We start from the raw sequence: 13,679 nt of genomic DNA, 5'->3' as shown, positions 1-13,679 counted from the left end.
GACCCGTGAGTGGCTAGAGAATTGATTCTTTTGGCCAGGGATTATGCAGAAAGTAAGCAGATTTTGTCGGTTCTGCCCAGAGTGCTAACTCGCCCACCCACAGTGGCCACCACATGCACCCATGGTGACTATGTCACTCGTAGAGGAACCATTTGAGAGAGTAGCAGTTATTGTTGGCCTAGTGCCACAGAGTGCCTCTGGATACAAATTTATTATGGGACTGGTTGACTATGCCCCCGGTATCTGGCGGTGGTACCCCTGCAGTCAGCTAATGTAGAAAAAGTATCAGAAGAGCTGCTGCTCATCTTCACTAGGGTAGGCCTGCCAAAGAAGATTTTAATAGATCAAGGAAGTAATTTTATGGCCTAGGTTTTTAAGGAGGTATGTGAAACTCTCTGAATCCAACACCTGCAAATGTCAGTTTACCACCCACAGACAGATGCTCTTGTCAAGTGGTTTAACTGCACTTTGAAGAGCGTGCTTAAAAAAGTGGCTGGGCAGGACACTCAATGATGGAACAACCTACTCAGGCCATTAATATTTGTGTACCATGAAGCTCAGCAAAATGCCATGGGATTTTCCCCCTTGAGCTGCTATATGGTCATAAACCATGGGGATTGTTAGGCCTGGTTAAGGAGGGATGGGAAGTAGAACAAGGCTCTGCCCGCAGTTCCATGGCCCATGTCTTGCAAATGAGGGAAAGATTGGAGTGGCCTAGTATACAGCCAAGGGGCCCAGGAACAACAGGCAGTCAGGTATAACCTCAGGGCATATGAGAGGCAGCTGGAGGAAGGCAACCAGGTGTTAGACTTATAGCCAGATGAGACATCTAAGTTCCTTGCCCAGTGGCAAGGGCCATATGAAATAATTTGCAGAGTTGGTCCAGTAGACTACAAAGTATGGCAACCAGGCAGGTGGCAGACCCAGCAAACTTATCACATAAATCTGTTAAAAAAATGGATTGATAGGGAAGCACTCTTTATTTCCAAAGGCCCAGAGCAGCAGGAGTTTGGTCTGGATGCAGTTGACATAAGTGGGACAGAGGCCATATGGCTGAGACAACAATTAACTGCACTTTAGCAGCGGCAGTTAGTGCAGGTAGCGTGGGCCTTCTTGAAGGTGTTCATAAGCAGGTGGGAAGACTGCTTACTTTGAGCACCTACTCATAAATTTACATTCCCCAGCCCTTGAACCATTTTTGCTTACCTTCCACTTGACTCTCTCCAATTTGTCTATGTCCTTTCTGGAGTGGAGGGTCCAAAACTGGGCACAGTACTCCAGATATGGCCTCACCAGTGCTGAATAGAGGGGAAGAATCACTTCCCATGATCTGGCTACACTCCTACTAATGCAGCCCCCTATGCTGTTAGCCTTCTTCACAACAAGGGCACACTGTTAGCTCACATTCAGCTCGCTGCCCACTGTAGCCCCCAGAGCCAACCCTAGGGGTGTGCAGGGCCCGGGAGACATCAATCTGTGTGGGGTCTGTGCGGGAGGTGGCAGGGGGTGGCAAGTGGCCAGAGTGTGAAGCTGGCAGCATGCGGCGTCCACGTGCAGAGGTGGTGCCCTCGGCAGGGCATGTATGGCATGGTCCATGCGGCCCCCCAAAGCACAGGGCTCAGGGCGGTTGCCCCAATTTGCACCCCACTCCCAAGGGACAGCTCTGGCGGCCCCCAAGTCCTTTTCCGCAGAGCTGCTGCTTAGCCTGTTGGTTCCCAGCCTGTACTGGTGCAGGGGATTGTTCCATCCTAAGTACAGGACTTTGTTCTTGGTCTTACTGAATTCCATGAGATTTCTTTTGGGTTCAATCTTCCAATTTGTCTAGGAATATCTGAATCCTAGCTCTACACTCCAACATTATCTAATACTCCCCCCAGCTCGGTATCATCTGAAAACTTGCTGAGGGTGCACTACATCCCATCTTCCAGGTCGTTGATTAAGATACTGAACAAAACTGGCCTCAGAACCAACCCCTGGGACACTCCACTTGATACTGGCTGCCAACTAGACATCAAGCCATTGATTACTACTCCGATAAACCTAGCGATCCAGCAGTTTTCTATCCACCTTACAGTCCATTCATCCAACCCATACTTCCTTAGCTAGCTTGCAAGAATGTTGTGGGAGACAGTATAAAAAGGCTTACTAAAATCAAGGTATATCACATCCACTCCTCTCCCCACATTCACAGAACTAACCATCTCTTCATAGACGGCAATCAAGTTGGTCAGACATGACTTTCTTTAGTGAATCCATGCTGACTGTTCCTAATCACCTTCTCCTCCAAGTGCTTAGAAATGCATTCCTTGAAGACCTGCTTCATGATTTTTCCAGGGACTGAGGGGAGGCTGACTGGTCTGTAGTCCCCTAAACCCTCCTTCCCTTTAGATAGGCACTATATTTGCCCTTTTCCAATTGTCTGGGACCTCCCTCAGTCACCATGAGTTTTCAGAGCTAATGGCCAGCAGCTCTACAATCACTCTGGCCAACCTCCTCAGCACCCTCAAGTGCGTGTCTGGTTGCATGGATTTGTATACATTTAGCTTTTCTAAACAGTCCTGAACCTGTTCTTTTGCCATTGTTCGCTGCTCACCTCCTCCCCAAACTGTGCTGCCTCGTGCAGTAGTCTGTGAATATCAAGGTAAAAAAGGCATTAAGTACTTCAGCCTTTTTTATATCATCTGTCACTAGGTTGCCTCCTCCATTCAGTAAGGGGCCCACACTTTCCCTGATCTTCCTCTTGTTGGTGACATACTTGTAAAAACCCTTTGTGTTACCCTGCACGTCCCTTGCTAGCTGCAACTCCAATTGTGCTTTTTGGTCTTCCTGATTTCACCTCTGTGATGGGTAGAAAATGGCATTTAGAGGTGAGCTTTTGGAAATTAGATTGTAGATAAAGTAGATATTGTATTAGAATAATGATCCAGGGTAATGGCAAGGGTGAATTGATTTTTAAAAGCCTATTTGTGACAAAGTTTCCTTCAAGGCCCACTGTGTCTGATGCAGGCAAGCAGACACATGGACTGGGAAATGAAAGACATGTACCACACTGTTCCATAACAGAGATAAAGGACTCTGTAGCATTGGTGCCAGGTCACGGTGCCCAACTGTAGGGTCCTAAGATTTCCAGCTTTGGCAAGTAGACCAAATTTAAGAGACCCAAGAAACACCCAAATTAGGATGTGTGCATGTGATGGGTTTGTGAAACAAAGGAATATGATGACAGGACAGAATGTGGACAGTACAGCAATCACAGGCAGGCCAATCAACGACGCCCAGAGATGAAGAGTCATCAGAGGAGAGAAAGAATAGAAAAGGAAGGGAACCTGAGGCCACCATGGATAGAAGGCACATCACCAGCCTGTCTCACACACCCCACTGGGGAAGGGTGTGTCTTATTGTCTGACCTCCAAGCTGATGACATCTGAAGCTCAGGGTGAAGCTCGCATACTGGCCAGATGTCTCTTCCCTCTGTGCCAGCTCTAGGACTGGTAGATATAGAATTGTTTGCATTATTCTTATCTATTATCACTATGTATCAAAAGAATGTACCTATTATCAAGTGGAGAGGTTGTGATCAGTCTGGGGGTTTGGGCCCACCTGGGAGGTATCTGGGTCATAAATCCAATGCCAATACCTGCATGCCATACTCTTCCCTAGTCCAAGTTTCTGTAAGCTTCATTTTTGTGTTTTAGCTCATTGAAGAGTTCCCTGCTAAGCCAAGCTGGTCTTCTGCCATATTTGCTAGTCTTTTTACTCATTGGGTTGGTTCATTCCTGTACCCTTTGTAAGGTTTCTTCAAAGTACCACCAATTCTCCTGGATTCCTTTCACCCTCAGATTGAAGGGATCCTCCTCATCAGTTCCCTGATTCAGTTGAAATCTGCTTTTCCAAAGTCCAGGGTACTTTCTCTGCTGCTGTCTTTTCTTCCTTTCCTCCCAGTCCTGAACTCAGTAATCTCATGGGACACTGCTGCCCAAGTTGGAGAAATAGTACTTCTACATTCCTTAATTCTTCCCTGCTTGTGAGCAGCAACATTCTTTTGTTATAGTACGTATTCTGTTGCTATATTTATACATTACAAATTATCCGTACTAGGTGAGTGTAAACAAATGTGATAGAGACCAGTGACCTTTCCCATCCTGACCTCAACCATACAATTTCTGTGGAGCCTGAAACTTGCAGAGCTCCTGTCTGCTGCCAGTAATGGGGCTCAGAAGACATATTCAGAACCTGGAATTGGTTAACTAAGGTTTTGACCAAATACTATCTTCATGTTTTGTGACAAAGTGCAGTGGATTCTTTAACAGTTTATTAATTTATTTACTTAATGTAAATCAGTTTCCTCTGCAAATGTTTCATCCCATGTGTCGGATCCAAAGCTCATTGCCTTCACTGAACTTTAGATGAAGCCCTGCGTGAGCTATGAGACATTGTTTTAATTTATTCAAGCCATAGCTAATTAGACTCAAAGGATTATAGAAAATAATTGAACTCTGAAGTCTGTATCTGTTTGTTTGTTTACTAGTCAAATATTTTAAAGTGTTCTCAATGGCACTGGCTAATTTTTGGGACGAATCTTGGAGTCTTCAGTCTTGGCATTCATTTTGGTAAAGTGCAGGTTGTATTCCAAAATCCAACTAGTAACATTTAGCAATTCTATGGAAACGTGTAAATATATTCTTTTCTCCTCCTTGCTGTCCTCATTCTCTTGTCCATATTTTCAGAGGGTTTTCATGCTAAAAATGTAGCTGGAATAAAACAGTAATATACAATGAACATGATATATGCAGTGGAATTACATCAGACAAATTGTTTGTAATGATATGCTTAATTAGTAACTATTCCTTTTTCATGTACAAGAAATATATTTAGTAGGGACTTGTACCAGTACATTAATTGGGAACTTTTCCTCAGGAAAAATTAGTTTGAATCTAGGATGACCATCTGTCCCCGTTTGGCCAGGACAGTCTTGGATTTCAAAGGCTGGCCCCAGCCAATTGTTGAAATGTATAAGAGACTCTGAATCACAGGGGTGTGGGGCATGGTCCAATGGTGCAGCAAAGCAGCATGGTGCACCAGGCAGGTGGGTGGCAGGTACCACGGCTGCCCACTTGCCTGGTGCACCATGCTGTTCTACCTCTGCCTGCAGCAGCACCACTGACTTTGGTGCGGGGCAGTGTCCCAGATTTCCATGGTCCCATATGGCCACCCTCTCTCAAACTGCTCTGAGCTATTTCCTTACAAAAAGTTGCCTCAGAGGAGAGGGACCAGAAAGGTTTCTTGAAAGTTACTAAGAAAAGCTAAAAGAACAGAATTAAATGCAACAGGTACCCGCAAATAAAATATTTACTAAGAACTAGCGCTCAATGTTTTTATTCATTAGGGCAAGCCTGTGACATGCAAGTCACAAGTGGCCCAAACAGTAACTGTGTGGCATGGCAATGTGGAGAGTGGACAGATAGCAAGTGGAAAAGGAGCAGAAAGTAGAGTAGCAAATTGGGCAGTGAAAGGAGATTGGAATGACACTCAGGAGAATGCAGGGCTAATTTCTGGCACACCTACCAGAAAGGTTGACAGTCACTGATTTAGCGCACATGTCCTCAGCAGACTTATGGACAATGACTACCCATAAGAAGTTCTAGCATATCACATTATCTGCTGATTTCAATTTCTCTGTTTATGATGCACCTCTGTTTATGATATGCTAGATTGGGAACCGCTATAGATTATCAGGACACTGTATGGCTGGGAGTACCAACAGAAATGCTTTTTTTATTCACAGCTCCCTGAGGTGCTCACCATTACCAACTCCTACTAGAGCCAACAGAGTCACAGATCCTTTTCCTTGGTTCCCTTCTCCCATTAAAAGACAAAGTTTTGATCCCCAGAGTTTGGCAACGTGCAAGGCAACGGGATGTGAAGGGTCCTTTTTGATTAGCGGAAGTTCACTTGGACATTCAGCCTTGCTTAGGTGGAAATAACCAGACACCCCTGCCCAAGAGCTACAGCCGGTGGCTCTTGCAAGGCCCCTGCATCAACCAGCATTGTTTTTTGTCACCTCAGACACGACGTAACCCTCCGCCAGGCGAGAGGGCGCCCCTGAAACCACCCTCTGCCATTCACTAGGGTCTCTTTACTACCCACACAGCAGTATCCCTCCGCCAGGCGAGAGGGCGCCCGTGAACCCACCCTCGGCCATTCACTAGGGTCTCTTTACTACCCACACAGCAGTATCCCTCCGCCAGGTGAGAGGGCACCCCTGGAACTGCCTTAGTGCATTCACTCATTATGACCTCACACGGCAGGATACCTCCGCCTGGCAAAAGGGCGCACTTGGAATCACCTTAGTACATTCACTAGGATCTCTTTACGACCCCACATGGCAGTATCCCTCCAACCCGCGGGAGGGAAACCCTGGAACTGTCCCAGCGCATTCACGAGGATACCCCACACAGCAGTATCCCTCCGCCAGGTGCGAGGACACCCCCAGAACCGCCCAAGGGCATGCACTAGGGTCTCTTTACCACCCCACACGGCAGTATCCCTCTGCCTGGGGAGAGGGCACCACCCTTGCGCCCGCCATCGCCCTACCCCAGGCACAGCGGGATGCCGGGATTTCACTGCACACCCCTAGTCTGGGGAGCCTCTCGAATCTACTCCCCTCCTCCTGGAGCCAGCACCACAGCCCCACGACGCGCCCCTCGCCGGACCACAGCTCCAGACGCCGGAGCCGCGAGGGCGCATGCACGGGCAGGTGCTCATCCCCCTCCCGGGCGCGGCTGCAGGTGACCCGTCCCGCCGGGGGGCGCAGGGATACGCGGAGATGTGACGCGGTCCGTGGTCGCGGTTGCTGCGAGACGGTGCGGCCGAGCCCCGCGCAGGCTCCGCGCTGCCCAGCCGCGCCCTGGGGACGGTCCCGGGGGCGCCGCCATGGAGCCGAGCCGGGGTGAGCGGGGCGCTGCGGGACAGCCGGGGCCGGGCGGGGACCCCCGACGGCTCCGCACGAGCTGGCTCCTCCCGCCGCCGCTGCAAGGCGGAGCCCGGACCGCGCCGCCAGAGCCACATTTGGGGAAAAACAAACAAAAACCAAAACCACGGGTTGGGCTAAAACAAAACAAGAGAGCGAAATTGGGGTGCTTTTTCCTTTGGCTTTTCGGCCCCCGGGCTGGGCTGCCTCCGCCCCCTCCACGTGGCAGGACGGTGCGCGCTGGGGAAGAAGGTTGAGCATCACCTGCTCTAGGGCACAACTTTTAAACCAGTTTAAAAGTTTCTTTTTAAACTTTGTCTCCAGTTTAAAAGACGTTAGAGGCTTTTCCAAGCCCCCGGGGGTGTAGTTCAGTTTAAGAGGGAAACAAAAACACATCTAACATCATGGGAATGAGTCCAAGCCACCCTCGGGGCTGGGAAATGGGAGCTGCTACCAGGGGCACAAGGGTGGTTTGATTAGTATGAAAAAGGAGGAGGGGCCTCAGCACCTGTGGATTGACAACGAGTCAAGCGACTCCCTCAGCCTACTTGAAATGCTGCTGTCACTGCCCCGCAGTTGGTTTTCAACTTTGAGTGGAGCAGGAATCAGAGGGGAGTGCAAGCACACCCTCTCGTCCTCCTCCGCCCCTGAATCTCATTGCTTCAGAAGTTTTAAAAAAATGCCAAATATTGAGAGACTTTTAATGCCGTTGTGACAAGAGGTATCATTGTAAGGATCTTGCCAAGGTTTCGACCCTGAAACAGCAAAGGCTCGCCAGGGGTTAGCTTTGTGTATTGCAGCAGTTCAATTAACTGTGAAACAAATAGCCCAAAGGCAGAAATCTTTGCAGAATTGGGTCCGTGGGAACTAGCTGCTCCTGCAGAACTGTCCTCTAAGGGTATAAAGGCATATAACTAAAATATGTGGATCAGCTGCACATGGGATGTATCCTATCACAGCTGATCTGCTTCACTGGATGAAACAGACATCTGGTTTCCTACTTAGGGCAGGGGACTGATCCTGAGGGATGGGGGTTGTGTTCCCTGCTTTTAGTGGTAGGTTGGAGATTTTCCAGGGCATGTCTCTGTATGGAGAGAAAGCTGATTTCTTGCTTCCAGAGATGTACCCCAGGCAATCTCTGAGGTGCATCTCTGTAAAGCTGGGAAACCCTGGCTTTCCCTGCTTATAGAGATGTGCTCTGGGGAATATCTGAGGCATTAAGTGAGGATGGTGGCTCTTACCTAGCTCTAGGGTTTAGAAGGCACCATCCAGCCACACAGAGGGGGCTGGGGTCAACCCAACCTGGCTGATCAGGAGCAAGCGGCGGGGCTGCCAGGCTTCCTTGGCCAATTGGTGGTAGGAGGGGGGAATGCAGTGAAAAGAGCAAGATTACACCAGATATACACTGTGCAGTGCATCCTTTAATTTGGGTAGATCCCTAGATATATGCTGTAGTGTTTCTAGAACAGAGACCCAATTGGATGAGTAAAACTGGTAGGACCAGAATCATAAGTTGCAAGATGTCATCTTTGTGCTACCATAAACATTTTTTATGGCAGTACAGAACTCGAACAAACAGACATCTTGGCCCTTGGTTGCACTACAAATACCTAAATGTTGTGATGGCAATTACTCTAGTCATAATTTATGCTCCCTTTTCTCAGCCAATGAATATTTGCTGGAGAGTCAGGGCAGCCAATGGCTACTTGTAGTTTCTAGCTGCCTTCGGCAAGAGCTCCCAGGGCTTTCAAGGCCTGATACTACAAGAAAATGGCAGCAGGTGCTTCATCCTGACATGTGGCACAGCAGTGTATGCACTGTGGGAATCTCCAGCAGGCAGTTTCCCCTGTTGCAGATCTGCAAGCACACATCTCCAGTAGGGGTTTGCAGGCACAGGAATGCCATTTAGAGGGAGTCCCCAGGTGCCCTGGGTCAGGCCATGATAAGCGGATACAGAGATGTGGAACCCCCATATGAATTCCCCTCTCTGTATTTGCAGATGTACACCACAGGAATCCCTTGCAGAGGTATTCCTCCTGGCACTGAGTGTGCAAGTTGGAGCACAGCATCCAGGGCTGTTTTCCTGCAGGGGCAGGCCCCCAAAGCCCAGGGAATGGCAGGGGCCTAATCCTGTGGGACAACAGTCCGAGAGATGTCTGTAGATGTCAGTGAAGCTTACTGTGTTCCAAGAAATGGTATGTTTCCAGTTATGGTTACTAAGAAACTGTTAGGGCTCCTATCCAGGAAACACCTATGACCATTTTTAACTACTCCTTTGTAGTTCCATTAAGTTCCCATAGTGATTTGTCAATATTTATGTTTAGTATTTATATTTTTTTTAGTTTGAACAGTGGAAGTTCATCAACCAGGCTTCTGGAGCTTAACTGGTTGTGGGTAAAACAGGGTAGGAGAAAGTTTGTCTTATCGCAGTTATTTTTGTTGGAAAGCTAAAAGATAAAGGACAAATTAAGTTTTCGAAGTAGCTTCAGGTGCTATATGTACACCTGAGTTACATTTCCTATCACTGTGGCTGAAGAGCCAATTTGACAAAAAGAAGCATGGCTTTTATTGTTGTTTGTTGTATTTTACTTTTATTTTTTTCAGTGTGATGATCCATCTTTAACATAACCAGGGATATTGATTTTTCTCTGATTTAAAAAATTCCCCAATTTTCAGTTAAAAAAATGTAACCCCAAATCCACATTTTCTCATGATTTAAATGAAACACCACTAATATATAGATAGCTATTAGGTATCTATCTATCTAGATATAGAGATATCTTTATATAGATATTGGATATATGTATAGTGGTGTTTCATTTTAATCAGGGAAAAATGTGGATTTGGAGTTACTTTTTTTTAACCAAAAATTGGGGCTTTTTTAAGTCAGAGAAAATCAGGATCTTTGAAGATAACTCATCCAACCACTGAAGAAGTACCGTGTATTTTTGACTTGCCAATTTATATGTTTGCCAGTGTAAAGAAACCTTTGAGGACTATTTCCAAAAAAGAGAAGTTATTAACGTTAATTTTAAAGCAGGTCTTTGTAATACTGATTCAAACAGCTGCTTTAAACTCCCTTCAGTTTAATCAGTCTACCCTGTTATCACGTGTTGGTGGGGGGCGGGGGGGGTGAAATGTCAAATATTTAATTGCTTAATTTTTTTCTTTATTTTGTTTGTAATCCTCTAAGGAGTAGGCAAGTAAAATATTTCCTCCTTCCAGTTAGTCCTCCTCTGTTTGCCAATTTCCCTTCTGTGTATTGACTGCAGTTGAAGCTGACATGGTTGCTTTCCTCTTATCAGAAAGTCACTGTAACTGAGCGTTGTCAAAGGATCAATGTCTCATGCTTTGAAAATAAGAGTCTCCGTTTTGCTTTGCCAGCAGGAGACTGTTATTGTGTGACAATGATCTAGTTCAGTGACTTTCAACTACACTTGGTCACTGTTGTGTTTCATTACAGTACTGTTTTAATGACTGTGGTATTCTGCTGGGACTCGGAAAATCCTACCCTATTACTGTGGCCACTGTTTGGATTGATTTCAACTAACGGTCCGAAACAAAAAAAAAAAAAAAAAAGGATTGAGGTACATTTAAAACAAAAAAAAGATTTAGGTGGACTGTAGGCCTAAGTCTAAACTTACTATCAAGTACTGCCTGCAACAGCCATCTAACCCAGAAGTGGGCAAAAGATGGCCCATGGGCCAGATCCATCCTATTAATGGACCGTGTCTGGCCTGCGGGCAAGTTGTTACCAACTTGTGGGATCTAGCCCACAGGTAGCTAGTGGCTCGCTGCAGTTGCCATGTGGTGGTGGGTAAGCAGGGCTGTTTCTGCTTTTAGCCAGCATTGATGCAGTGACATTACCTGTTGACTCAGGTGGACGCCGTGATCCCCATCCAAAACCTGCTGGCTGCATCCACAGCTGATGCTGGTGCCCACCGGGGGCTGCTTCTGCTGTGCTGGACAGGTGATGGTGTAAGCTGTGGACATGGCTGACGGGTTCCAGGTTGGGGTGGGGATCAGGGCATGCTACAGCTCTGGGCAGTGGTGGGTTCTGAGGGAGGGAGAGAGGGAAGTAGGGGGAGAGAATGAGAGGAGAGAGAGGTGTGGTCCTCGGGAGGACACCAAAACTCAATAAGTGGCCCTTCAGGAAAAATAATTGCCCACCCCTGAAGGTGCCAAAACTCATTTGGCTTACCCCTTGATCAATTCACAAGTTCACTAGGTGCTCACAGTTGCAGTTCTGAGCAGCTAGATGTTTAGCTGTTATCTGAGATCTGTCAGGACCCAAAAACTAGGTAGAGTGGCACCCAGATCCTTAGAGAAGCTCATTCAGGTAGGCATGCCCTGAGCTCTACATTTGGCATACATTAACAGAATTGATCCCTTCAGAAAATAAAGTCTTAGCTACTTCTTCTTTAAAAAGGTGGCATTGGATCCCCATCTCCCCACCCCCATATGCAGCAGTGTGGACTTGCTCAGGTAGTGGGAGGCCTCTGCTCAGTTCCCTTCTTGATCTGAGAGGATTCAAACTAACATCACCCACTTTGCAGGGGAATACCATAGCTGTGTCACTGTGCAGAAAGGAATATGAGATTTGTGGGGCTAAAAGATGAACAAGCAAGAGGGAGCATGACTATATCTCTTGATAGTCTGCAGGTAAGGGGAAGTCCTTGGTTCTGGTCACTGTCCCTGGGTTTTATGCATTTTACATTAAATAGCCATTGGATAAAAAATAGAAAATTGTAAAAAGAAAAGAGTGATACCAGCTCAATTCCTTGAAGAAACAGTACATACATACTTTTGGGTAAGAGATTGTGCTCTTGCTCCTTTGTGGTTGAAGGTATCTTCCTGTAGCTCTAACTTAGGTACCTAAAGTCTGGAGAGGGGATAGGAATTTAGTTTCCCTAGACCCAGAGCTGTTTCCTACTGGCAAGCTCGAGTTCAGGGGTGGGCAATTATTTCAGGTGGAGGGCCGCTTACTGAATTTTGGCAAGCTATTGAGGGCCGCATGTCAGGCAGCCAGCAGCAGATAAATATAATTTCCGCAATTTTTTAGGGGCCCCACAGGCCAGATAGAATGGCCTAGGGACTGCAGACTGCATTTTGCCTACCCTTACTCTAGTTATTTCCCTACTCAGTGGGCATGTCTATATGTGCAATTAGCTTACTGTGCAGAAAGTTTACTGTGCCATAAGCTTTCCTTGGGAGCGTTGTCTACACATGCACCCACCAGGAGTGTGTCTATACATATACCAGTGTAGCAAATTTGTTCCCAATGGAGTAGATCCCTCCCCTGCTCTGCTCCTATATGGCAGCCAGAGGGAGCTCTAGGCTCCACCGAGTGCCAGCCCTGGGCTGGCAGGGGGCGGGGAGGGGGGAGGGGAGGTGGGGTGAGCTGTCCCACCTTAAAGGCAGCTGCTTCTCATCCTGCACTCCTGCTCCGGGCAGCTGATCGCTGCCCAACCCCTGCTCTGAGATTGGAGTGGGGGCTGGGATATTGTCCCATTTCCTGCAGCTATGTCCTAATGCGTAGTAAAGCTACCTGTATTTATAGGTAGTAGAAAACTGTGCTTTAGCCTATTTTAATGCACAGTAGCTACTGCACGTGGTTGCAAATTTACACAGTAGATTAGTCTACCGTGTGGTAAAATGTCTCATGTAGACGCACCCAGTATGTGGGTTTTCCAGATTGTTTGATGGTACTCTGAGGCCAGATGCTTAGAAGTTAGGTGTTGCAGGACCTAGAATGCAGGTATCTAAAATGTATAGAGAAATTTATGAAGAAATGTCTGTCATCTTAAGTGGGAAGTTCTAGTTAATAACAAATATGGAATGAAATCCTGGCATCACTGAATTCAGTAGTTTGGCTACTGACACCAACTGAGCTTTTACCCAGAAAATGTAATCAGTGTTCCTATAGAACATCAGGAGCCAAAGAAATTACAAAAATGTAGCCTTTTTCTGTAGAATTACTGAGTAGAAAAGTAGTTTGTCAGTTGTGGGGCTGAACCCGGTTGGTTTTAGGAAACCACTGCAAGGTAAACATTCAATAACTGTAACATAGTTCACTTTTCCATTCTCATATACTTCTGTGAGGTGAGTCCCCTGTGGTTCAGTGGTAGACTTCTTGTCTACCACCCAGGAGACCTGGGTTTGATTTCCAGACACTTATACAGCTACAGCCATGGAGGCACCAAACATCTGGACTCAGTCTCATCTTTGGATTCTGTCTCCATGGCCTAAAGGGAGAATGGAAGGTCTGGGCAGCCTCCGCTCCTCCGAAAATTCCTGCCCAGGCATATGTATGGAAGATCTGGGTGGCCCTTGTGCATACACCATAATCCAGGAGGATCAACAGTTGCCACTTCTGTGAGGGAAGCACCTCAATTGCCTTATAGAAGCATAGACATTTAAAGATAAAAAATGGCTATTTGCTATTCTTGGTGGTTGGGGTTGTTCCCTTGATATAGTTCCCAATATTTTTTTCCTTATGTAATTTTGAAAGATTCCAGAAATGGAACTTCTGCCACATCCACTGAGAAACTATTAAAACAGAATCCTGTGCTTAGAAGGATGTGCTCATGCATTAGCAATTGTTTATAATGTTATCAAATGAAATCTGATCTGTTAAAGAATAGTTGTTTTAAATGATTGTGTATTTTTCTTATTTAATAAAATATTAAATCAGATGACTCTTGAGAGT

At 46.6% G+C, this 13,679-nt stretch overlaps 1 protein-coding gene across 1 annotated transcript in view; it reads left to right on the top strand.

Moving 5' to 3' along the window:
* The first annotated feature begins 6,823 nt into the window (after positions 1-6,823).
* Positions 6,824-13,679, top strand: part of FANK1 (fibronectin type III and ankyrin repeat domains 1) — a 61,849-nt gene continuing 54,993 nt past the window's right edge. The window contains exon 1 of the mRNA XM_019555708.1: positions 6,824-6,949. Coding sequence (XP_019411253.1) covers positions 6,934-6,949 — 16 coding nt within the window. The 5' untranslated portion in view covers positions 6,824-6,933. The remainder of the gene's footprint in view (positions 6,950-13,679) is intronic.

The sequence above is a fragment of the Crocodylus porosus genome, unplaced genomic scaffold (genome assembly GCF_001723895.1).
Source record: "Crocodylus porosus isolate Cpor-Errol unplaced genomic scaffold, CroPor_comp1, whole genome shotgun sequence".
NCBI classification, from domain to species: Eukaryota; Metazoa; Chordata; order Crocodylia; family Crocodylidae; genus Crocodylus; species Crocodylus porosus.
Note: the sequence above shows the minus strand (reverse complement) of the source record. Positions and strands in the feature narration are given on the sequence as shown.